General features: G+C 32.7%; 1 protein-coding gene and 1 pseudogene across 6 annotated transcripts; both read right to left on the reverse strand.

The window, feature by feature from the left end:
* LOC139822848 (odorant receptor Or2-like) lies at window positions 1–9416 on the reverse strand (annotated as a pseudogene).
* A 132-nt stretch (window positions 9417–9548) lies between these two features.
* On the reverse strand, window positions 9549–27089 carry LOC139822845 (uncharacterized). 6 transcript variants are annotated; one of them, XM_071794977.1, is made up of 16 exons: window positions 26247–27089; window positions 24040–24159; window positions 23857–23974; window positions 23336–23597; window positions 23015–23185; window positions 22796–22886; window positions 22585–22718; window positions 22004–22136; window positions 18149–18268; window positions 17961–18078; window positions 17432–17693; window positions 16861–17031; window positions 16599–16689; window positions 16259–16395; window positions 12895–13027; window positions 9549–9722 (listed from the first exon to the last, which is right to left on the reverse strand). In XM_071794977.1, exons 1-16 carry the CDS (start codon window positions 26271–26273, stop codon window positions 9669–9671), a joined length of 2142 nt encoding a protein of 713 aa, XP_071651078.1. In that variant the 5' UTR covers window positions 26274–27089; the 3' UTR covers window positions 9549–9668. The 6 variants fall into 6 exon arrangements, with proteins under 6 accessions (XP_071651078.1, XP_071651076.1, XP_071651075.1 ...); XM_071794975.1 differs by lacking the exon at window positions 26247–27089 and adding an exon at window positions 24335–24636 and having other exon boundaries at window positions 22004–22130; XM_071794974.1 differs by lacking the exon at window positions 26247–27089 and adding an exon at window positions 24335–24636.
* Between the last annotated feature and the right edge of the window lie 58 nt (window positions 27090–27147).

Genomic DNA, 27147 nt, shown 5'->3' on the forward strand with positions numbered 1-27147 from the left:
CCAATCTACTATCACCTTTCAGTTAGTCGGTTACTTGTTAGATACCCTGTATAATATGTACAAAAACATTTTCTATAACTTTTTATTTGTAACTGAAAAATCTTTTTCTACAGTTTTTTTTGGACAGAAAGTACACATATATTATTCGTATTTTTTAAATATGTCGTTTTATTATGACAAATACATCTTTAATAAAAAAACACAATGACTGCTAATGACTTTTCTAAATACGATAACTTTTCTAATACGATAACTTTTCGATAATATACATAATTGCAATATCTTCTTTTTATCTTACGGATAAAAAGGCCGTGAAATACGACATGGCAGTTTGCAACACCTTAAAATTGAATGCCATTACAATATGTAAGTATATGTTACGTAAATAAATCATATAATATATTTTTTCCGTATATAAATTAAACGTACCGAACTGCACATAGTCATGGACATAACGAACATCTTTCCAGCCGTGAGCGTACATGGAATGAGACTTCTATAAAGAAGTACACTTATTAATATTCTACTTTTTATGGAAAATGCATACCATCTTGAACTGTACCTAAAACAGATAAAATGCATGGTATAATTTATTTTTTATCAATAACATGAGTCATTTATAATTATATACGGTAAATTTCCATGACGTGTATTAGAAAGAAACAACGAGTGCATTGCCGTTTAAAGATTCGCTGTTTCGAAAAAACTTTTTTGCATATCACAGTTAACTTAATTGGATTTCAACATCAACTGGCATTTATTTCAACATTAATTGGCATTATAAAATTATAACTTTGCAAAAACGATTGAAAATTTAATACTATCGAGATACATATATTTCTCTAAAAATTTTTTCGAAAATTATTTTGAAAAAGTCAGAAAAACTTCAAAAATTTGACTAAAAATGTTAGAAGAATATTATGAAATTAAATACCGCAACATCTTAAAAATTTTTCTTATTTTCACACACATCTAAGAAAAATTAAAGAACTAAAAAATTGTATCCTCACGTTTTGTTGAAAATTTCTGTGCTCTGATCTATTAGCAATTGTCCATAGGAATACACATACATACGAGATGAGTAAACACAGCACAAGTTACAAAAACGTATCTTATTACCTCTTCAGTGTGTTCCAGTTATTGATAAGCTGCAAAATTTAAATATTCCGTTATAAACTAATATTTTTTACACACACGGAAAAAAAATAAAGTTGACGTCACGGGCTCTGTCACAAGCATAAATAGTTAATTCAATTAGATATTATTAGACCAAATATTTAAATTATTAAAACAATTATGTGATGTTTTTTGTTCATTAATGTTGATGTTGCATCAATAAATTTTATCTCAATAACACTGATGCTGTTGATACAAAAAATGATGCTGTTGATACAACATCATTTTTTTCCGTGCAGACATGACCCATGTGCTTCTTAGACCCTTACTTGTATTCCCATCACACTCAAAAGCATCACATTCAGAAATAGAAGAAGAAATGTCACGTGAGTGAACATGGAGTCCAGTATCTGAGCATGTCTAGAAAGGAGATCGGATAAAATGATTTAATATAAATGATCGAATGAGTGTTAGATTAAACGATTAAGCCATTTCATTAAAATTTTTAAAGCCACTGTTGTTATGAACGACAGAATTTCACGTGGTACAGACTCTAATGCAAGTTGATGTTTTTTCAAGCACGTCATTAATTCACAGTAACTTTTCCCGGCAGAACCGTGTTTCTCCATGAAAATTTCTAGATGATAATGCGTCTATGTATTTTCTCGCCATCGTCGATTTTAATGTCTGCCTCGCCAGTAATGTTTTCAAGACACTGGCTTTGAAATGCAACATTATAAATTAGCGCGCAATTTTTGTACCGACATATTCTTTAAGTTTATTCGTTCAAAAATGAGTAAATTGTAAATTCTCTCTTAAAAACATATTTGTAAAAGATATAGAAGGAATACGATCTTGTATTTAATTTTACTCACCTGATAGCTGTAAATAGACTGCAAGCATGCAACACACATACTATATACGTGGTATCGATAGTGAACAAAATTGTTATTGTAGTTATACTTGTAACGTATGTGTGGAATATGATTGGGTAATAATACTTCTCTTTGTTCACTTTGTATTCAGCCAAATATACATATGCCAATGGCCATAACTCATTCAGCGGAATTACAATATCCAAGATTCTTGGTATCAATGGAATTAGCAAATAAAATATTAAAAATACGGTAAAGTATACTGCAAAAAGAAACATATATTTGGCTTATTAACTGTATCAAATGTCAAAGAATGTTTTTTTTTCGGCTTACATATTTTATAATTTTATAAAAATTTTATAAAAATACGTAAAATTTCAGACTTTAAAAAAATAAATTTTAATTAAGAGAAGATTTGGTAAATATAGTCGAATAGGGGACCCAGCTCCTATGATTCACCTTGACATATACGAAGGTTGGATGAAAGTAATGCCTCCTAATTTTTTTTCTTTTGAATCTGGCGCCATAGAAAATTTTGCGTTTCACTGATAGCGAATTCGGACGCTTGCACTAGTGCACACTGAGTGCGCACTAAGGCTTGTTTATAATCTAATTCTTATATTTAAAGTCGCTTAAATACACGTTTAAAAACTTTTTAGCCAATAAAACAATCTGTAATTTCTATATGGATGCTGTACAAATCATTTTACAGTAACTAATAAGTATTTAAGATGATCTGTAAATATAACAATTGATTAAGAACAAGCCTTAGTGCGCACTCAGTGTGCACTAGTGCAAGCGCCCGAATTCGCTATGAGTTGTTACTTGAAGTCTCTAATAGTTGCACTACGTTGAATGTTGTGATTATTTACGTGAGTGTGTTATACGAGCATATCGAACTAGTGTGTGTTTCAGATATGCGTAACTAAACAAGAGCGTTAGTTGAATTTCTTACCGTGGAAGAAGTGAGTTCCAATAGCTGGTTCTTCAGCGGATAAAACAGCTCAATGAGCGCTTATAATTCTTTATTACGATTGGTTTTTACATTTGGATCCAAGGAAGAATTAAAGGCAAGGTCTAATCATTTAAAAAAATCACTGATTGACTTGTATCATATAATATGCTGTTCTAGAGAACCACGCGAAGCTAGGTCCTGCACCTTATCCCACCCTTGTATTTACAGGGCAAAGTCTACTGTATGGTTCAGATTTTCAACTTTCCACGCAAAGCGAGATCTCCGCTCCGCCCTGCTTATAGAACGAAACAAGGTCTATCATTGTATGGTTCAGGTTTTCAACTTTCCACGCAAACCGAGGTCCACTCTCACCCACGCACCCCTGCTTGCAGGAGAGGGGCGGTACTGTCTACATATACACACATATCAGCAAATTACTTCCCTTAGTATTGACACAAACTGTTATATTTTTTAGTTACATTTGTTAATAACTTTTTAATAAACAACAAACAACGGTTAAAATCTTTTGTACGTTACTCAGAGTAATACCCTTGACAACGTATGTCAAGGTTAAAGTCATTGGAGAGAGGTACGTTAATCTAAATAGTTACCAGTAACTTTCTCATAAGAATCGCCAAAAAGATATTGTTATAGTAATATAGGTTGGGTTAGATTGTTTTAGGATGATGATGTAGGAGGAGAGGCGGGAATCCCCTCCGTTACTCATACATGTACTATTTCCACATATTAGTCATTTTCACATACACATATTAGTCATTTATTGGTTTGAACCTAGCTAAGGTAATATTTTTTGCAATAAATTCTTTTCAGTTATTATATTATAGACGCTTATAGCATCAAAGTTAAATCGAATCAATTTAATTAGAGGGAGGAAAAGGTGGGAGAAAATTTTAATGTTCCCACAATAATGTGTTTTAAGTCCAACAAAAAATCGGCGCGCAGTTTACTATGTTGGAAAGTATGAGTAGGTATGTATAATATATATACACAGAAAATAGTATTAGACTACTAAGATCCAAGCTCGGATCGTAAATAGCAGTTTTATACTAATTTGATTGTATATCATAACGACCTCTGTGTAGTTAGCACCGCAATTTTGGAATTTTGATATAATTAATGGAGTTTTGGCTCTTCCTCAAAGAATTCTTGAGTTCTTGATAAGTAAGAGAAATAGTTCTAGCGATTTAACCCAAAAAACAACGGTTTGAAGTTTTGGGGTGCCGATTTTTTATTCGGGATTCAATTTCTCGATCCAGCTAACAGAATCGACAAGAACTCTTTAAATTTTACTTTAAGCGATATGATTCATAATAAAATAATCTTCAGAACTCTTGAGGTGCTAATCATGCAGAACTCCAAAAAAAACTTTAGATTAAAAAAAAAATATTTAAAATTAAAAATGTCTCGATCCAACTAACAGAACAATATATCAAAATTCCAAAATTGCGGTGCTAACTTCAGAAGTATCATAACAGTTTTATTTCTCTTAATATTATTATTATATTTAGTTATTTATGTCTTTCAGTACACTTACTGAAAATAAACTATTATATTTTTCAAACTTCTTTTATTGATAATTTTTTAATAAAGAACGAGCGACGGCTAAAATCCTTTGAAGGTTACTCAGGAGGGTGACCTTTATATGTGATGTGACCTAATATATGTCAAGGTCAAGATCATAGGAACTGATCGATATATTTATTAATAATTTAAAAACTAATTATACCTGTACCTGTAAAATAACTCGTTACTTTACGGCCGATATTAGCATAATATCTCAAGATATCTCATTATCACTATTAAAAAGTTCCCAATGATCGTTCATAAGTTGCAATAATTGTTGAAACTCGCCTCCGGCTCGTGCGTCCACTCCGCACGTCCAATTTCCAACTTACAGCACTTGTTACACAAATAACTATTATATCACACGTGCGTGGAAAGTGGCCCATTCCGCGCGCGCCATCTGTGCGACAAATAGCCAATTTCCCACGCGAGAAATTCCACTCGCAATTCCATTCTCAACTTCCCGCACTTGTTACACAAATAACAATTATTATGTATGACGCTGTGGGGTAGATTCGTACACTGACTCGTGGGGCGCTTTTTTTTTTTACGTATGGAAATCTACTACTGGGATCCCGGGCAATAAACCCAGTTTACCCAGTAGCCCCCCCGTTTAACAGGGGGAAAGACCCCTCTCACCCTCCGGGGAGAGGAGTGAGGGGAGTGCCGGATTCCATACATGTACTATGGCCTACCGACTAAAACCACACGGTTCTCCCTCTCGGCACACGTTGAAGGAGCCCCGGGAAACGCATTGATACCATCCGGGGCAGGGGCACTTTGATACATATCAATATGTATCTATGTGGTTTATAGTATTAAGTAAGATATTTTCATTTTATTTTAGACGAAAATGGTAAGAACGTATCAAAAAAAGACCGATAAGGTCTATATTGATGAAGATGCCGTAAACTGTAAACTTGATCTATTATCTTCTTATAACTTCTAAAAAAATTAATTAAAATATTTAAAAAACATGTATGTTGATAATTATTAACTCTTTAGAAGAGTTTAACAATAATTATTCTATGTGATAAGATAAATTACTTTTGTGTTCAAATGTTTTTCAAAGATGTGATTTGAGTTATTTTGTATTTCTAATTATTAGACTACTACGTAAGTGATTAAAAAAAACAGATTCTTGTATTTTTATTTTCGAAATAATTGTTAATTCCGTATAAATAAATACTATATACAATAAACATAGCTTGTTTTAATAATAATCCAATTTATTTCTGAATAATATTAATATAGATCACTAAGAATCAAAGTGCCCCATTCCCGTATCATTGTACCCCGCATATGAGGCACATTGATACGAATTTTATTTTTTACAAAAAATGTTATAACATTTCTTATTATTAACCTACAGCAAAAAGGCAATCAAAACACGTAAAAGGACAAGCCTTTAAATTTAACCTATTACATTTATCTTAATCTATCTGCAAATTTATTTATTTAACTCTTGAAAAAAATCGTATCAATGTCCCCCACTTCTCTATTGAGTGAATATTGACTCGGTTTGTCGAGTGATTAGATCACTCGCGCGCTCGAGCGAAATTTGACTCGTGTATTTGAGTGAGAAATTGCACTCGATCAGAGTGCTTTCTTCAGGTGTCTAATTTTGCTGTTCATTCGTTCTTAGAGTAAAGTTTTACTTAAAAGGCGAACATGTTTCCTAACGCTCACCACATAGCATTTCTACCTGTTATTTTAGAACGTTGGTTAGGTTAATTTGCTAAGGCCCGGTTGTTCCAACCTATTGGTAAACTAACTAATAGTTAATTTAAGGAAAAACGAATCGGGAAGCCGCGAGTTGCGGTTGCGCGCGAGGAGGAGGCTCTTCGTCGGCATCAGGACGCGATGCACGATAATCCCGTCCACTGGGAGGCCCGCAAGGCCATCGCGGCTACGATCTGCGCCCGCGGAATCACCACCATGCGAGCATAACTGCGACGTCGGTGACGAGCCTGACGGTGAGCACCCGGGTGTACGAGGCACGAGGGTCAAAACCCGGGCACCTCGGGCCTGTGGAAGGCCGTCAAGGTCTTTCAGCAGCATTACATGGAGAACTTCGTGCAGGCGATACTGGACGCCCTGGGCGATCAACTGACCAGCTGCACCCTCGTCGTCGGCGCCGCGGCGGCGACGGACAGTTTTACGGGAGGCCTTAGTAAATTAACCTAATCAACGTTCTAAAATAACAGGTAGAAATGCCGTGTGGTGAGGTTATATGAACCTTAGGAAACATGTTCGTCTTTTAACACGATATTCACAAAATCCACGCACTAATCCACAATTGTTCGAAATTTTTAGGTAGACAAACACAAATATACACGTAACCCCGACACTGTAACACGTCACGTCTCTTGCGCGGGCTACTCAACTGATTGTGAGTCACGTTCAAGTTTTCACTCGATCCGAGATGTTCGGAACCAGAATGCCACAATTCACTTCAATTTTCGAGAGAATAATTAAGGATATTTTCACTCGTGTAGTTCGAGTCACAGATTTCACTCGCTTCGAGCGAAAATGAGTGTAAAGTCACACTGTGAAGAGTTGATAGTGCATTCACTCAAGCCAAGAGTCAAATTTTTACTCGAAAAACTTTAGAGAGTAGGAATTATAATAAAATTATAAACTATTTACAAACGTAAGTGAAAGTATTTTCTCAGCAGGAAGAAATAGTGTTTTCTTCGTGCTGCGATAAATGCGAGACGATTTGTGCGGAATATATCGGAATACAAACTGTAATTAATTGGCCATCGACGCATGTATTATTGGTGATAAACAGCGATAATTCTGTGGAACAATATCTGTGAAGCAATTTCTTATTCATTTTTAATGAGTATGTGTTCTAATGCAATCTACATTAAATTATGGCAAAGGGGATCCTATAGTGGCAGTAATTACCGACATTTAGTTAAAAGCATACAACTTTTAATTGGCTTTACGGAATTGCAAAAAATGTAGAAGGCTCTAGGGTCGATTTTATATCAAAAAACGGAAAAAAAATTAAAAATTTGGGCACATAGAGCTGTCACTGTGACGACAATAATTGCTTATACAAATACTGCAGTTTATATATACAAAATGAGATACAAGCTCTCTAGAGAAAACATTGAAGAACAATATCGTGCAATACCAACTAAGATAAAAGCCTAGAAAAAAAGTTGCATGCTTTTAACTTTTATATGTGCAAAAGTACATGCAGGTTGATAGGATAAGCAGTATTGCATGTAGCGAGAGATGGCACACAGCGATCGGACAAAAACAGATATCTATAGTTAGACAAGAACAGATATAGAGAAAACAGAATTAGAAATGTTGACATTATCGACATCGAGGAAGTTCGGCCTTCGCTATAGGATTCCCTTGTACTTTTTTTTTTAACAAGGGGGAAATCCTCATAGGATACCCCTGCCCCCGGGGCGGGGCAGGCGGTTATGCCGGACTCCTACGGGCTAAAACCCCCCCGGGTGTCCCTCTCGGCACTTAGGTATGTGAGGAGCCCCTGGGAATCGCAAAGCATAACGTCCTTGGGCCCCCTCGTGCCTGACCTGACTGGTCAAAGACCTAACTTGTGGCGGATGAATAAGAATAAGGGACACCATTCCCATCCGCCACCCTCCCTTTCGGAGTTGCTTTCGCACGGGCGTGCGGCTGTCCCCGGCGTGGAGGGGAGGGGGTTTTCATCACCGAGGTGTCGGATCTCCTCTCCCCCGCGCCCCACTAGAGGGCAGGTAGGGCCAGGACCCGGGAATGTTGCCATCCCCGAAGTCCCGCCGCCTCGCCACCCATCCATCGCGGACCGAAAGGAGCGCCTGTGGTGGAGACCCCGTAGGTAGGAGTCCACCCGAGCCCCTCCCGGCCCGCTTCCTCCACCGAGGATCCCCTTGTACTACGAACAGCAGATTGCAATACGTCTGACTAGCTATAAGCTTCTACTTGATCAAAATTTAACGAATATATATTATAAAATAATACGCTATTTACGCGCTAAATTATTCTTAATGGTGGAGAGGGGATAGGCTGCCAGTAAGCTTCTCATATGTTAATCACAAGCGATTCTGAAGAAACAAATATACAAGATTTATGTACTAATTATACACTGACATCAAAGTAATTTCGATTTTTGCATCGCATCCTTAAAGGACTTCCCTCTTAATACAAGCAGTAATATTCTTTTATAACTCTTCTTTCTTTTATAACTTAAAAATTCAAAAGTTGGATTATTTAACATATTATGCATTATTATTTTAAGATGATTTCGATATTTCCGCTGCATCTCTTAAGAGACTTTTCTTTTACGATGAATAAAGACATCCACGCCTAATTAATCTCAAACTGTAAAACTTGATAAATTAAATATGTATATAATATGTCTATGATTTATGCGCTATTATTTTTAGATTATTTTTGCGTTGCACTCATTGGAATTTCCTCTTACGACGAATGAAAGATCCACTAATTCGCTTACACATCTCACAAGTTTTTCAAAATTGCTTGTGATTAACATGTTGAAAAGCTCACTGGCAGCCTCCCTCCTTCTACTCAATTAAAAATAATTGTTTGTAGTTAAACAAAACGAGCGCAAAATTTTTTCTTATAGGTTTAGAGAGCGCATAAATAGCGCATTATTATATAATTTATTTGTTACATTTTGATTAAGGGGGCTAACTAGGCAGACGTGATTACAATGCACTATCGATTTGAATGTGCAGATCGACTAACGCGATAAATGGATTCTGTAAGAATCCATAATAATTCATTACGCGATATTTGCGTGAGGGAAAGTTATATGAAACACGTTAAAATCATAAACTTTCTACGAGTCAAATAAAAATATGCACTCATAAATAAATATAGATATATATTTGTTAAATATATCTATCATTTACAAATTTTCTATAATTCTTATGTTAGCAAAAAATTTCCTTTATTTTCTTTTTTTGCGAGACAGTGGAAATAATATATAGAACATATATTCATATTTTTGATGTAAAATATTTCTGATATGTAAAATATGTCGCTTTATTACGATAACACTTATCCTTTAAATCCAATGATGGCTAATGGCTTTCTTAGATATTATAATTTTGTAAAGATATACATAAAATGTAATTGCAATGACATCCTTATTTTTTTACGGACAAAAAGGCCGTGAAATACGACATGGCAGTTTGCATCACCTTAAAATTGAATGTTAGTCTATTATAACGTTATATAAATCTATAAAAGATGAGGGAATAAAAAACCAACAAAACGAGCTAATCTTGTTAAAATTTCATTTTCATATAAATTGGTTAATCGGTAAACGTTTCGACTTCACTTAGTCTTTCTACTAAATCAATAATAATAATAATAAAGAATTTTGTCTACCATAAGGATTCCCGCGATTGTAACGAAAAAATAAATAATATATAGATTAAAACTTAAATAATAGCAATGAGATAACATACACGAAATTTAAGATTATACTAAGAGGCTAAGCCAATGACAAGAAGCAACTAGTTTCTCTTTTAAAAAATGAATAATTCCGAGTCGTCACATGTTGGTCATTAGTTAAAAAACTTGTACATTGCTTCCAAGTTTCCACTTGCACACTTAAAAACTATGAGGAAGCAATGTACAAGTTTCCACTTGCACACTTAAAAATTATGAGGAAGCAATGTACAAGTTTCTACTTGCACATTTAAAAACTATGAGGAAGCAATGTGCAAGTTTCTACTTGCACACTTAAAAACTATGAGGAAGCAATGTACAAGTTTCCACTTGCACACTTTTTTTATGGATAGAGTATCATTAAAGGATTGGTGTTGAATTTGGCAATGATCGGTGAAAGGGTTACCAATTTTTGCCTAAAAAGTGTACAAGTCATACATGTAATCTTATATATAAGGTATCATTAAAAGGAGGTTGTTTTGAATTTGGCGAAGATTAGTGAAAGGGTTACCGATTTCTGCCTAAAAAATGTATAGGGTAGACCGAGGCAAATCGGATTACTAATTAGCACCATAAAATAACTTGTTTGAAATAAAACACTTACAAAAATTGTTTTAAAACTTATATTGATCCGATTTGCCTCAATCTACCCTAAGTTATTTGATGGATAGAGTATCATTTTAAAGGAAGATTTTAAAGGAAGATTGTTATTTAATTTGGCGAGGATCGGTGCAGGGATTACCGATTTCTGCTTAAAAAGTGTATAAGATGTACATGTAATTTTATATAGAGTATTATTAAAAGAAGGTTGTTTTGAATTTTGCGAGGTAAAGGGCGAAATATTTCTGCTTAAAAAATGTGTAAGTTATTTGATGGTTAAAGTATCATTTAAAAAAGATATTAAATTTGGCGAGGATCGGTGAAGGAGTTACCGATTTTTGCTTGAAAAGTTACATGTATTAGTTATACATGTAATTTTTTATATAGAGTGTCATTATAAAAAGGTTGGCGATAACTGAATTTGGCGATAATCGGTAAAAAAGTTCTTACTTTATATTGAATTTTTCAAAATTTTAAATGTCTTTAACTCAAGAACTAATCAACCAAATCTTAAAGAATTATATATGAAAGCAAAATTCAAAACAATCTTTTTTTAATAATACTCTATATAAAATTACATGTACATCTTATACACTTTTTAAACAGAAATCGGTAATCCCTTCACCGATCCTCAAAAAAATCAAAATTTTATAAAAATACATGGTTTAATATGGACTTCGCATATGGACCTTTAATCGCGTATAAAGCTGAGTCTAATCAACCAAATCTTAAAGAATTATATATGAAATATAGATAAAAAGGACTGAAGAATATAATAGAATTATAAATAGTCTGATATCTCAAAATTGGCGGAAGTTAGAGCAACCACGGACATTTCTCAAAAAATTCAAATTTTTATAAAGAAAGAACCCTTTTACCGATTATCGCCAAATTCAATATCAACCTTTTTTTAATGATACTCTATAATTACATGTATAACTTATACATGTAACTTTTTGAACAAAAATCGGTAACTCCTTCACCGATTCTCGCTAAATTCAATACCTTCCTTAAATAATATTTTTTTCATTAAATAACACACATTTTTTAAGCAAAAATCGGTAACCCTTTTCACCGATTCTTGCAAACTTCAAAACAACTTTATTTTAATGATATTTTATATAAAATTACATGTACATCTTATACACTTTTTAAGCAGAAATCGGTAATCCCTTCACCAATCCTCGCCAAACTCAGAACAACCTTCCTTTAATAATACTCTATATATAAGATATTACATGTATAACTTGTCCACTTTTTAGGCAAAAATCGGTAAGCCCTTTACCAATCCTCAAAAAATTCAAAATTTTATAAAGAAAGAACCCTTTTACCGATTTATCAGATATACCGATAATCAACCAAATCTTAAAGTATTATATATGGGAAATAGGGATAGAAAAGACTGAAGAATATAATAAAAAAAAGAACTCTTTTACCGATTATTAGATATACCGATAATCAATCAAATCTTAAAGTATTATATATGAAATAGGGGTAGAAAAGACTGAAGAATATAATAAAATTCGAAATAGCCCAATATTTCAAAATTTGCAAAAGTTATAGCAACCAAGAACATTTCTAAAAAAATTCAAATTTTTTTTAAAAAAGAACCCCTTTACCGATCATCGCCAAATTTAATACCAACCTTCCTTAAATGATACTCTATCAATTAAAAAAAAATTCAGCCCGATATCTCAATATTTGCGGAAGTTAGAGCAACCACGGACATTTCTAAAAAAATTCAAAAATTAAAAAAAAAAAGAACCCCTTTACCGATCATCGCCAAATTCAATACCAACCTTCCTTGAATGATACTCTATCAATAAAAAAAAAACAGCCCAATATCTCAATATTTGCGGAAGTTAGAGCAACCACAACATCAAATCTGCACATACACACACACACACACACACACACACACACACACACACACACACACACACACACACACACACACACACTACGGACATTTTTTTTAAATGCAATTTTTCGACGTTTTAGAACACTGAACATATTAGCATAAAAAACTCAAAAAACAATCTTTTCTTTGGTTTCTTCTACCCCTATTTTATATATAATTCTTTTAAATTTTGTTGATTAGACCCAACTCTTTATAAGCGATCAAAGGTTCATATACGAAATTTACGAAAACAAAGCTTCCTCTATGAGGAAGCAAAATGACGGTTTCTTTCTTCTTATCTTAATTTAGTTCGTTTTGTTGGCCTTTTATTCTCTCATTGATTTGTAAACACGAGCCTAATATTTCAATAATCTATGAAAGATGTTCTTTCTAGGTATGTAAATTAGAGAGAGACGTACCGAACTGCACATAGTCATGGACATAACGAACATCTTTCCAGCCGTGAGCGTACACGGAGCGAGACTTCTGTAAAGAAGTACTCTTAATAATTTTTTACTTTTTACAGAAAACGTATACCATGATGAACCATACCTAACAGAAAAGAAGCATTTTGCGATTAACTTGTTATCCATAATGTAAGTCATCATAATTATATGCAATAAAATTATGTAACGTTACAAAGAAAGCATTGCCGTTCAAAGATTCGCCGTTACTAAAAAGCTACTTTGCATATTAATTCTTGAATTTTAATATTAATTGGCATTAATTTTAGCATTAATTGACACTATATTTTCAATTTAATCTTTAAATTAACAGAAAAATTATTTTATTTTTAATTATTTTGATCACATAAAGGCCGTAGCCGGATAAAAAGGGTTAATGTGCCCCCACACTGATCATGCTCATTTTTTTTACTTTGATTGCTACCAATGTCACTTACAATTTAGTCGAATATTAGCTCTTAATATTGAACCGTTTTGCTGTAAAAAATAAAAATAAAAATTTCGAAAATAATTTATATTTTTTGATCGGCTTAACCCTTACTTGCCACACTGGGGTGTAGACTACCCCACGACCATATTCCCTTAATTTTAAGTACCTAAACCTACGGGGAGCGGGTCTATAGCGACATCTGTCAATAGTTCGAGGATGCCACTATCCCCTCAAGCCAGTGGCATTACGCCGGGACCGTTAAAGGTGGAAGCACATAAAATTGCAGGAGCCATGAGCAGAATGCAGAACTCATATGCGCATGCGTTATGGTATTTGCATTCTGCCCATGGCTTCTGAATTTTCAATCTACATAAAAATACATAAGCATAGTTTATGTAGATTGAAAATTCAGAAGCCACAGCCATGGGCAGAATACAGGCAGATACCATAGCGCATGCGCATATGGCTTCTGCGTTTTGCTCATGGCTCCTGCAATTTTATGTGCTTCCACCTTTTGTCTGTGGCAGTCGTCCAAAGTGAAGTGGGATCACCTGCACCCCAGTGTGGCAAAGCTGAATTCGTGAAATTTTAGTGAATTTTTTTTGCACTGTATTTTGACACCAGAGTGAAGAATAAGGTTGGTACATCATGTTATGATAATGAAAATTGGGATCAATCTCGCCGTCAACGCTTTCTCCATATAACCCCATGTAAAACGACGCATTTTTGGAAATTAATATCTCAGCTTCTGGATGGTCAATAAATCTGAAATAATTCTCACACATGCGGTAGATCCTATACTATCATATATATTTTTTACAAACGAAAATCTATGATTGACCAAACTGCTCCAACCTCTTTAATAATAGTGGAGCCCCCCGCAGGGGGACGGAACCTACTGTTTCCACGCATACATTTTCCACGCGAAACGAGGTGTCAGTAGGAGGCAGTAGGTTCCGCCCCCCTGCGGGGGGCTCCACTATTATTAAACTAAAAACATAGTGTGCCTTCAAAGTACATGCGTGGGCTTTCCACGCGTGGAAAGTTGTAAACCCATGTAGCACCTCGCATCGCTATCGCCTATTGTGCAAGGGGCTTAAGATTGCCGGGAAAATCAACTCAAATAAGGTGATTTATCAAAATGATCATTTAGCATTGGGTATGCATAATGACCGGGAAATTTAATTAATTCTTCTCTATTAATCATTTTGACTGAACAAATTGGGAATTATACATATTGCCCGGCCATTATGCATAATTCCCAATTTATCATATTTCCCGTATAACATAAATAATAGTATGAAAGTGATTATGTGAACGAAGTGAATGTGTACTTCATTATTTTGAATGTATGTGTACGTGTATGTGTACTTCATTAATAAACATTTGATTTAATACGATAATAGTGTATCCTTTCATAATTATTTCAATTTACTTTATTTTATTATTTTTTTAGTACCTGCACTTATTTATTTAATAAATTCCGGAAAATTACTTGTTGTAGGATTTTATTCCAAGATTCTAAATAAAAATATGGCGATGGTACCAAAAAACTATAATTTTGAAAAAAAATTTTGTTTTTTGAAGTACCTTCTACCCATTTTATTGGTTCGAAAAAATTACTTGTTATAGAATACCGTCTCAAAAGTTTACAAAAAAATATGGCAATGGTACGAAGAGCATATCATAATTTAAAAAAATAAAAAAAAATTTTATTTTTTTAAACTTCTGCCTACCTATTTTATTGGTTCGAAAAAATTACTTGTAGAATACTATCCCAAAATTCTACATAAAATATATGGCGATCGTACCAAAAGCATATCATATTTTAAAAAAATAAAAAAATACTTTATTTTTTAAAAGTACTGCCTACTCATTTTATTGCTTCCAAAAAATTATGTCAGATAAAAAACTACTCCAAGATTCTATAAAAATTTTTTCGTAATTATACAAGAAAGATATCGGGACTAAAAAAATCAAGAACATTTATTATTTTTTTTATCAATGTTTCTGTCATCAGAAACCTTTTCCGATTTTTCCACAATTGTGTCTCAATAATATTTACAACATATTAAAATTTCATCAAAATCTGTTAAGTCGATTAAAAGATATGAATTATTTTTAAAATTTTTATTTTTATTTTTTACACTAAATTGTAAGTGACACTGATAGCAATCAAAGCAAAAAAAATGAGCATGATCCGTGTGGGAGCACATTGACCCTTCTTATCCGGCTACGGCCTTTAATGCTTGATAGATAGACTTAAGGCTCCTGGGCTCTTTCCCGACATCTCATGAGATGTGACGTCAAAAGCGAGAAATGTTGAGAATTGACACGTTGAGAATTCTTGCGTAGTATTTCGAAATAAAAAGATATTTGCTTAAAATAACACTACAGATCACTTCAGCACACTTCGAAAATACTCCGAGTTGAAGTTAAGTCTATCCCTTTCCCTTGGCAGTTAATAAACAGCCGTAAAATAAATGTAATACAAAATCTAGTCATGCGCCTGCGCACAAGCCTGTATCGTATCACATTCGTTTTACGGATGTTTATTAACTGTCAAGGGAAAGGGGTAGACTTAACCTCAACTCGGAGTATTTTCGAGGTGTGCTGAAGTGATCTGTAGTGTTATTTTAAGCAAATATCTTTTTATTTGAAAATACTACGCAATAATTTTCAACGTGTCATTTCTCGCTTCTGACGTCACATTTCAACATGGCCGCGACGAGTACCCAGGAACCTTAAAAATTTTTTGAAAAAGTTGAGAAACAATTCAAAAAATCGTGATCGAAGATATTGGAAAAATATCATGAAAATTAAACATATAAGATCTTAAAAATATCTCTTATTTGCATCTAATGCTTAAAGAGCTACACAAATTCTTACGCCTTGTCGAAAACGTCTGTGCTTCGGTCTATCAGCAATTGTCCAGGAATACACATACATACGAGATGAATAAATGCAGCAAAAGTTATAAATCCGTATCTTATTACCTCTTCAGTATGCGTCAAGTTATTGATAAGCTGAAAAATTAAAGTATTGTGTTATAAAATATTCTCAATATTCCCAGTGGGGACACATATATTTTTTAAATACAGGGTGTCATTTTAATTTAATTAACTGGGTGATAATTTGAGAAAAAAATGCTTTTTTCTCAAATTAAAAATAAAAAAGTTTTTGGGGATGATAAATTAAAATGACTCACCTTGTATAATTAAATGCTCACCTGTATTCCGATCACACTCAATATTAGCACATTCAGAGATAAAAGAATGAACGTCGCATGAGTGAATATGGAGTCCAGCGTCTTGACGTGTCTAGAGAGAGAAAGAAAGAGAAAGAGAGAGAGAGAGAGATAAGAGATTGGATAAAATAATTTGATATAGATAGTTGAATAAATGCTATATTAGATTGGACGATTGAGTCACTTATTCACTAAAATTGTTAAACTGTTATTAATAGACGACAGAATTTCACATAGTACAGACTCTAATGCAAGTTGATGTTTTTTCAAGCACATTATTAATTCACGATAATCATTGTTGGCAGAACCGTGTTTCTCCGCGAAAATCTCTAGATGATAATGCATTCCTGTATATATTTTTTCATTATTGTCTGATTTAGTGTCTGCCTCGCCAATAATATTTTCAAGACGCCAGCTTTAAAATAAAACGTTATAAATTAATGCGCTTCGTAATCTTTGCACCGATGTATTCTCTAAGTTTATTCGTTTGACAATATTATAACTTATAAATTCTAGCTCTCTTAGAAGTACACACTGAGAAAAAAATTTTCTGCATTTCAGTAAATATTAGTTTGCATACAACTATGACTCCATTTACTAAAATAAAAAAAATTTTTGTTTTTATTAGTACATGTGTATTCACTGTTCCTGAGAAAAATATATACTAATAAAAAGGAAAATTTTCTTTATTTTAATAAATGGAGTCGCAGTTGTATGCAAACTAATATTTACTAATTAAATGCAGAAAATTTTTTTTTCTCAGGGGATTTATAAAAGGTACAGGAAGATTACAATTTTTTTTAAATTTTACTCACCTGATAGCTGTAAATAAACTGCAAGCATGCAATGTACACACTATATATGTGGTATCAACGGTGAATAAAATTGTCGTTGTAATTGTACTTACAATGTAAGTATGGAATATGATTAGATAATAGTACTTCTCTTCATCCACTCTGTATTCAGCCTGATATATGTATGCTAATGGTCGCGACTCATTTAGCGGAATTACAATATCCAAGATTCTTGGTATCAATGGAATTAACAAATAAGATATCAAGGTTATGGTAAAGTATACTGGAAAAAAGAACATATATATAGCTTATAATTATTTGTATGAAATGTCACAGAATGTTCTTCTTCTCGGCATGGGTATATATTTTATAATCTTATACAAATTTTGTAAAAATTTAATAATATATGTGAAATTTTTTGGACTTAACAAAATTAATTTTAATTTTAAAAAATTCCTTATTTACACCAGAAAAATTGAACATAACATTCTTGCGATTACAAAAATCGATAATTTTTCTTTAAAGACTTAAAAATTAATTATTTCTGTACCTGCATAATAGCTTGTTACTTTTTGACCGATACTAGCATAATGTCTCAAGATATGACGTTCATATTCGCTATTAAAAAACTCCCAATGTTCGTTCATAAGTTGCAACAGTCGTTGAAACTGATCAATAATGCAAAAAGAAATAATAACAGTAAATATACACATTATCGATGTCCATTTGACAACTCACTTTGTCGTTATTCACAACGATATTAATTAACTTCGTGCTAGCAGCAAAAAGAGGTGTAAGAGTAATTGTGCATTCAACGACAATATCTATATCACCCCAAGTGTCGTATAATAGAAGCACCTAAAAATTAATGATTATATCGACAGTATTATATAATTAATATGATACATTACCTGAGTTACTAAAGTAGAATAGTGCACCATTGTGAAAAGACATGGTATCAATGTTTTCATTACTTTACGCTGATACGGCCAACCACCAATTCGTGACAAAAATAATTTGTTAGTGGCATAGTATTTTTCCATTTCCGGATTCATATCGTACGCAGGTTGCTGTGCAAATGTACCATCGCGAGACAGCCCCCTTTGTTATACACGGTATGAAGGAAAAGTGACGTGAACGAGGAGAACAATATAATTACGATAATATTAGATTGTCAGTTCGATAATTCTAGATTGTCAAACGTCGGTCATACGTCGTGGAAGACGTGTATTAAATTAATCGATATAGGACGTTGCCTCTCTCTACATTACGTACTACATAGTTTGCAACACAACTTCTGCAGTCACATCTCATACAGGAATCATATAAAAATTATATACGAACTGTTTAGAAACGTGTGTGAAAGTATCATTTTCTCAGCAGAAAGAAATAGTGGTTTCATCCTACTACGATAAATGCGAGACGATTTGTGCGGAATATATCCAAATATAAACTGTAATTAATTGGCTATCATATTTTATTAGTCGTCAACAGCGATAATTTTACAAATACAAAGCAATATCAGTGAGACAGTTTCGTGGTTTTTAATGAGGGTGTGTATTAATGTAATCTATATAAATCGACTCCAAGACTGTCGATTGAACCAATTTAGAACTTGATCCGTTCACTCGTTATTAAGATCTCAAAATCTTGTCGAAAAGACGTCTTATGTCCCGATTTTGGACATGGTGCTGTCTGGGAATAAAATCTGGGATAATGAAATTTTTTTATGGGAAGGAAAATACGGGAAAATTCAAGGTAGAGTGGGGAAAAAAGGGAAATTTTGGAAAAGAAAAAGGGAAATATCAGACCACTCTGGTGGAAACATTGGTCCCAACATAGCTCAACACACTCTTATCCACCCAACACATCACTACTCACTCCCATTGTTCACACCCACACCACACTCTCCAAATACCTTGATACACTCCGACACGTCTAAACATAGCCCAACACTCTTACTCATCCAAACACAATATCATCTCCACTCCTTCAACTTACACCATTCACTGCAAACATCAATACATCCTGACACGTCCTAACGTAGCTCAATCTTATCAATTCAACTATGTATATATGTATACGTCATATATTAAATAACTTATAAATATGTATATTATTAGTTGTTTATATATAGTTATATGTCTTATAGTATATCACATAACATCAACACATTACTTATAAGACGCTAGATACTATAAAATGCGTGATATACCATAAAAAATATTAAAAAAAAAAAATGTAAAAAAGAGCGTCAAAAATATCCGCGCCCTTCAAAACAGCTTTTGTGCAAAACAATGTTATTACAATCTATTTTTGCTATTAAAATAGTGATGTCATATGTCGCGCCAACCGAGCATGAGTGTATATACATTATAAAATTTAATTCTTTTATCATACTTAATAGAATAATAAAATTTAATGTAAAAAAACTGTATATTATACATGAAAAATTGTGTTTATTATGGCATTTAATTATTTTATTTTATTATACTTATTAAACTAACAGAATATTCCATCCAAAAGAACTTGGCGTTGCTAAACAAATATTCATGTTTTATGTGCATGTGTGAAGTTTGTGGGAATGAAGAACAAATTTGATTTAAAATGTGAATAGATATAGGGGAGACCGGGGCTATCTGTCTACGGGGGCTATGTGTCCACAGTACTGCTATCTCAAGTTTTAAGAGACAGATGTCTCTACCATTGTAACAGTAGTTGAAAAATGCTCTACGTAAGATATTTAAATGTTGTTTGTTTTCTTGCGATGCCTCTCGCAGACGCTATATACGTTAAAAAAAAGCGAAAACAATTATTTACATTTTTCGGAGGTCGAAAAATTTGCTGTGTGACGGTAGTTTAACTCAAATTAAAGTAAGCAATTCATAATATTATCAATTACTATATAGTTATCAGGTGTGAGAAGCGTCAAATTTTAATTCCGCATTATCTAAAATTGGCAACATGTTAAAGACTGAAAAACGTGGTCGGGGCTATCGATCTGTCCTATTTTTGATGGGGCAATGTGTCCACATTTCATTGGCGAATTGTTTTTTTATAAATAGATAATGGTGCGTAACTACAAAAGAAAGACTTTTCTTAAAACGGATAAAATAGACTAATAAAATTATATTTAGAGCGATTAAAAAAATAAAAATTAAGCGAGAATCTTTTCGTAAAAACAGCGTTAGACTTTGGAATAAATGTTCGGGCTTTTACTCGCTACTGTAAAAAAGTGACTTACAAGCAACTACTTGATCCTGCGATTCAAGAATCGTCATCAAATTTTTATTTTAAAAATACACGTCAAGTTAAATATATGAGTTTGTCTTAAATTATTGAGTATTTTCTATTTCAAACGCTGCCGAGGATACAGTAAAGGCCTTAAATAAAAAAAAAGAGATTAAAGAATTGAGGGGACAAAAGAAACTCATCACATTGATTTTGCAACGGACTCAAAATCAGTTTGATGCCACCGTATATAAAGAAAAGTCAGCTCTACGCAGGAAACTTGTCAAAAAATCTACACAAAGTGCCTACTACTTCTCTGACTCCAACGACTAGGCAGTTCTTTCAATATTATATATTAATAATTAATAAAATTATAAATAAGTATAAAAATTAATATAAATAATGTGTTTTTTATTATGTGGACAGATAGCCCCTCGCATGTGAACAGATAGCCCCGCATATGGGGCTATCTGTCTACACTTGACTTGTCCACTTAAAAAATTCGCCTCTTTAAAATGTTAAAAGATCAACGATTCTAATTATGTTTTTTTTTAATAACAAGGTTGAAAGGTTATACCATTAAAATTTTAATCAAATATTTTTAATAGCTTTTTAGTAAACTTGAAAAAAGCGTAAAGTGTGGACACATGGTCCCGATCTCCCTTATGTGTGAGTTAGCTTATGGATTTAAAAGATCTTATCTGTACATATATAGAGAGAAACGGCTTCTCATTTGAAACATAAGTATGCGTGCATGTTTATTTAGCAACGCCAAGTTTCTTTGGACAAAATATTATTTTAATAAGCATAATAATAGGACAATTACATGTCATAATAAACACAATTTTTTCATGTTCAATAACAAGTTCTTTTGCATTAAATATTTTACTATTCTATTAAGTATGATAAAAGAATTAAATTTATAATGAGTACAAACTCATGCTCAGTTGGCGCAATGTTTAATAGTACCATTATATCAAAAATAAATTAAAACAATATATTGTTTTGTACAATAGCTATTTTGACGAATGCGGATATTTGGCGCTCTTTTTTTTATTTTTTTAAAAAGTATTTTTTTATGAAATCTGTATTACCTACAATTTTTTTATAATTTTTATGTTAGCACAAAACTGTCTTCATTTTCTTTTTTTGCTTCTTTGCTAATGACTTTCCTAGATAATATAATTGTGCAAAGATATACATAATATATTTGCAGTCGCATATCGATCTTTATCTTATGGATAAAAAAGCCGTGAAATATGACATGGCAGTTCGCATCACCTTAAAATTGAATGTCAATCTTTTACACCGTTATGTAAAACTGTAAAAAACGTTATTTCTAGGTATGTAAATCAAACATACCGAACTGCACGTAGTCATGGACATAACGAACATCTTTCCAGCCGTGAGTGTACACGGAGCGAGACTTCTGTAAAGAAGTACTCTTAATAATTTTCTACTTTTTATGGAAAATGTATACCATGCTGAACTGTACCTAACAGAAAAGGTGCGTTTTACAATTGATTTATTATCAACAATATAAGTCATTCGTAATTATATGCAATTTTACGTATAAACGTTAGAAAGAAAGCCGTTTAGAGATTTGCCGTTACTAAAAAACTATTTTGCACATTAATTCTTGAATTTTAACATTAATTAATATGCACTAATTAGTATTAATTGACACTATGTTTTAAATTTAACTTTCAAATTAACAGAAAACATTATTTTATTTTTTAATTATTTCAATCATATAATAGTTAGTACTCGATAGATAGACTTAAGAATTTTTTTGAAAAAGTTGAAAAACAATTCAAAAAATTGTGATCGAAGATATTGAAAGATTATCATGAAAATTAAATTTCATAAGATCTTAAAAATTTCTCTTATTTGCATCTAATACTTAAAGAGTTAGAAAGTTTATACAAAACACGAATTCTTACGCTTTGTCGAAAACTTCTCTGCTCCGGTCTATCAGCAATTGTCCGGGAATACACATGTATATAAGATGAATAAATACACCGTAAGTTACAAAAACGTATTTTATTATTTCTCCCTGCGTCAGGTTATTGACAAACTGTAAAATTGAAGTATTGCGTTATAAAATATTCTCAGTATTCATAGTGGGAAGACATGTACTTTTTAAATGCTCACCTGTATTCCGATCACACTCAATACCACCATATTCAGAGATAGAAGAATTAATGTCGCTTGAGTGAACATGGAATCCAACGTTTGAGCGTGTCTAGAAAGGAGATCGGATAGAGTGATTTAATAAAAATGGTTAGTTTGGACGGTTAAATCTGCACTTGATTAAAATTGTTAAAGCCGCTGTTATATACTATGAACGACAAAATTTCATGTAGTACAGACTCTAATGCAAGTTGATGTTTTTTCAAGCACGTCATCAATTCACTATAATCATTTCCAGCAGAACTGTTTTTCTCCATAAACATTTCTAAATGATAATGCGTCCCTGAATGTATTTTTTCGTAATCATCTAATATAGTGTCTGCCTCGCCAGTAATATTTTCAAGACGTTGGCTTTGAAATAAAACGTTGTAAATTAGCGTGCAATTTTTGTACTGATGCAGTCTCTAAGTTTATTCGTTCAACAATAAGTAAATTCTGTCTTAGAAATACATTTATAAAAAGATACTGGAAAAATATAATTTTGTTTTTTATTTTACTCACCTGATAGCTGTAAATAGACTGCAAGCATGCAATACACACTTTAGATATGTGGTATCAACGGTAAATATAATTACTACTACAATGATACACGTCATATAAGAATGGAATACGATTGGATAGTAATATTTCTCTTTATCCACTCTGTGTTCAGCCCGATATACATATGCCAATGGCCGTGACTCATTCAGCGGAATTACAATATCCAATATTTTTGGCATGAATGGAGTTAGTAAATGAAATATCAAGGTTGCGTTAAGGTATACTGGAAAAAAGAACATACATGTCTTTATCTATTACTCACAAAAGACATAAAAAAACATCCTTTTTCGGCATGGGTATTTTATAATTCTATATAAATTATGTAAAAATATGATAATATACGTCAAACTGAATGAATTAACTCTAATTGGAAAATAGTTTCCCTTATTTACACCAGAAAAATTAAACATAACATTCTTGCGATTACAATAGTCGATAAACAATTTCTCTTTCGAAAGTTGAAAATTAAATTATTTCTGTACCTGCAAAATAGTTAGCTACTTTTTGGCCGATACCAGCATTATATCTCAAGATATGACGTTCGAATTCGCTATTAAAAAGCTCCCAATGTTTATTCATAAGTTGCAATAGTCGTCGAAACTGATTAACAATGCAAAGAAAGTATTAATAATACGCATTCCCGATATTGATTGATGATAACTTACTTTGTCATTGTTTATAACAATATTAATTAACTTTATGTTAGAAACCAAAACAACAATAATGGTAATTGTACATTCAACGGCAATATCTAGATCACCCCAAGTGTCGTATATTAGAAGTACCTGTAAAAAATAATAATTATATTACCACCATTAAAGTATAAGTATGTCACAAACCTATTTTTTATTATAAAAAAATTAAATTCTATTTATTTTTAATAAAATTCTGTTTCGCAACATTTCTCAATCGATCACTAGTATCTGCATTACTATCTACGTAATTAATATGATGCATTACCTGAGTTACAATGGCAGAATAAAGCACTATTGTCATAAGACAGGGTATCAATATTTTAATTATTTTACGCTGATACGGCCAACCACCGATTTGCAACAAAAATAATTTGTTAACGGCATAATATCTTTCTACGTCCAGATTCATATCGTACGCAGGTTACTGTGCAAATGTATCATCGCGAGACAGCCCCCTTTGTTATACACGGTATGAAGGAAAAGTGACGTGAACGAGGAGAACAATATAATTACGATAATATCAGATTGTCAGTTCGATAATTCTGGATTGTCAAACGTCGGTCATACGTCGTGGAAGATGTGTATTAAATTAATCGATATAGGACGTTGCCTCTCTCTCTCTCTCTCTCTCTCTCTCTCTCTCTCTCTCTCTCTCTCTACATTACGTACTACATAGTTTGCAACACAACTTCTGCAGTCACATCTCATACAGGAATCATATAAAAATTACGAACTGTTTAGAAACGTGTGTGAAAGTATCATTTTCTCAGCAGAAAAAACTAGTGGTTTCATCCTGTTACGATAAATGCGAGACGATTTGTGCGGAATATATCCAAATATAAACTGTAATTAATTGGCTATTATATTTTATTAGTCGTCAACAGCGATAATTTTACAAAGCAATATCAGTGAGACAGTTTCGCGGTTTTTGATGAGGGTGTGTATTAGTTTAATCTATATAAATTGACTCCAAGACTGTCGATTGAACCAATTTAGAACTTGATACGTTCACTCATTATTAAGATCTCAAAATCTCGGATACTCGCAACTTGTCGGCTCGCGTAAAGATACACGGGGCGGTCTCGCTCTGCGCATGTACTTGGCGCAAGACACTGTCGTGTCTCCCCAGTGAACACAGTAATATAGTAGCAATGCAACGGCAATGTAACCGAATATAACAGGTTATATCAACCAGAGTGTTACATGTAACTTACATGTAAGTTACAATTTCCGACTCAGCAATATAACATGTTACATAACGTATTATTTAACTATTACGTAACAGTTACACGAACTGTTATACTAGCTGTACTAATGAGCGTAAAAAAATTATTTTTTTCGAGATTTTATTACCATATTATAACTAAATTTGTTTCTTAAGATGCAGTCTATGATTATAAATATTTTCTCATATTTAAAAAACACTTACCTTGGTGGGATTCGAACTCGGGACCTCTGGATCGTGAGCCAACTGCCTTACGTGGTAGGCTACTTCTTAATTTGATGTAAGTGTTATATATAGTCTACATATGTCACAACCAGCGCAAATATATAATTTTTCAAAAATCATCTTAAGAAACAAATTAAATTTAAAAAGAGTATATAGCTGCACAAATTTTTAATATTGACATTATATCTATTATATGTACATAGAAGCAGTACGTAAATGCATTCTACTAAATTGGTACATGTAATGGTAATATGCATCATGATGATTAATTACGTTATTTACCGATATGGATTGATGATTATATAAATTGATCATATAAATTATAAATATCTTGTAAATTATTAATAATTATTACTTATAAATTATGTATTTTGTAAATTATAATTTTTGCCTTAAGGCAAATTAAAAGGCCTCTGCACAATATTGAACCTTTCAAACAAAATATATATATTTAAAAACAATGGAAAATTTATGATGAAAAGCGCAGATCATTATTAGCTCTAGCAAAATAAAACGATGCAGGGTTTAAGAGCCCGGGCACATAGAAAAACGTGAGCAGTAAGCAAATCAACAGTCTTATATTGTATATGTTATTCCGTTACACCCCATTAATATTACCAGAATATTACTAGTTATACTAACATTGATCCAAGCGTGTTACGTAACAATTACACAATTTTTGTTACATAACTGTAACGCCAAAAAAAATCTATAATAGTTATATTACCTGCATATAACAAATGTTAAATTGCATGTTTCTTCCATGTTATGTAGCCCTTATATATCACAAGAATAACATTGTGATATTACATGTAACTTCCATGTTGTATTGCCGTTATGAAATGTGTTCACTGGGTCTTGTTTACGCTATTCCCTTCGTTCAGCAAACGAACGCTAGTGCTTTCATATAAGCACCTGTAAGGTGTATCACTATATTAGTGCGGCGGTGCCACATAATTTTTTTAAATTAACACAAGTCTTAAACCCGTATTACACTACGAATTGGGATTGAGAATGGATTGAATTTTAATTAATGAAGAAAACCAATCTTATATTTAGTAAACTTTACTCTGTTTGGTCAAATTTCAATTCAATCTCAATTCTAACCCGTAATCTGATATAGGCTTTACAAGAACAGAAGAATAAAGGTCGATTCTCTCTATCGGTCAAGACACAGTTCGGTCACGGTCCAGCATGACCAGCAGTGTGAATGAACTCGAAAAAGCATTGAATTTAATATGGCAACAATTTTTGATCGAATCGAGACCGGACCGTGACTTGACCGAGAATCGACCTAAAGACAATTGACTAATTCATCGATCGGCCACAGTAAAGCTAATTGTAAGATTTGGCAACAGTGCGAATCGACTGTATTGCTCTCGCCATGAGCGGCGCGCTCAGATATATCGCGCGTCAATACTTCCAAGTCCAATACAAAAATTGTACTAACGAAATTTTGGAAATTGTTGTAAATTTATCTAATGCAAAACATGTGTTGTTAATAATAAATATTTAATATTAAATATTAATATTTTTGTATATATTTATTATATTTTAATGTAGGGGAGACCGGGGCGGAGTCGTCACTACAATTATCTCGAAATCTGTATGTTGTGTGAACTCGCCAT

This window comes from Temnothorax longispinosus, chromosome 12 (assembly GCF_030848805.1).
Source record: "Temnothorax longispinosus isolate EJ_2023e chromosome 12, Tlon_JGU_v1, whole genome shotgun sequence".
NCBI lineage: Eukaryota > Metazoa > Arthropoda > Insecta > Hymenoptera > Formicidae > Temnothorax > Temnothorax longispinosus.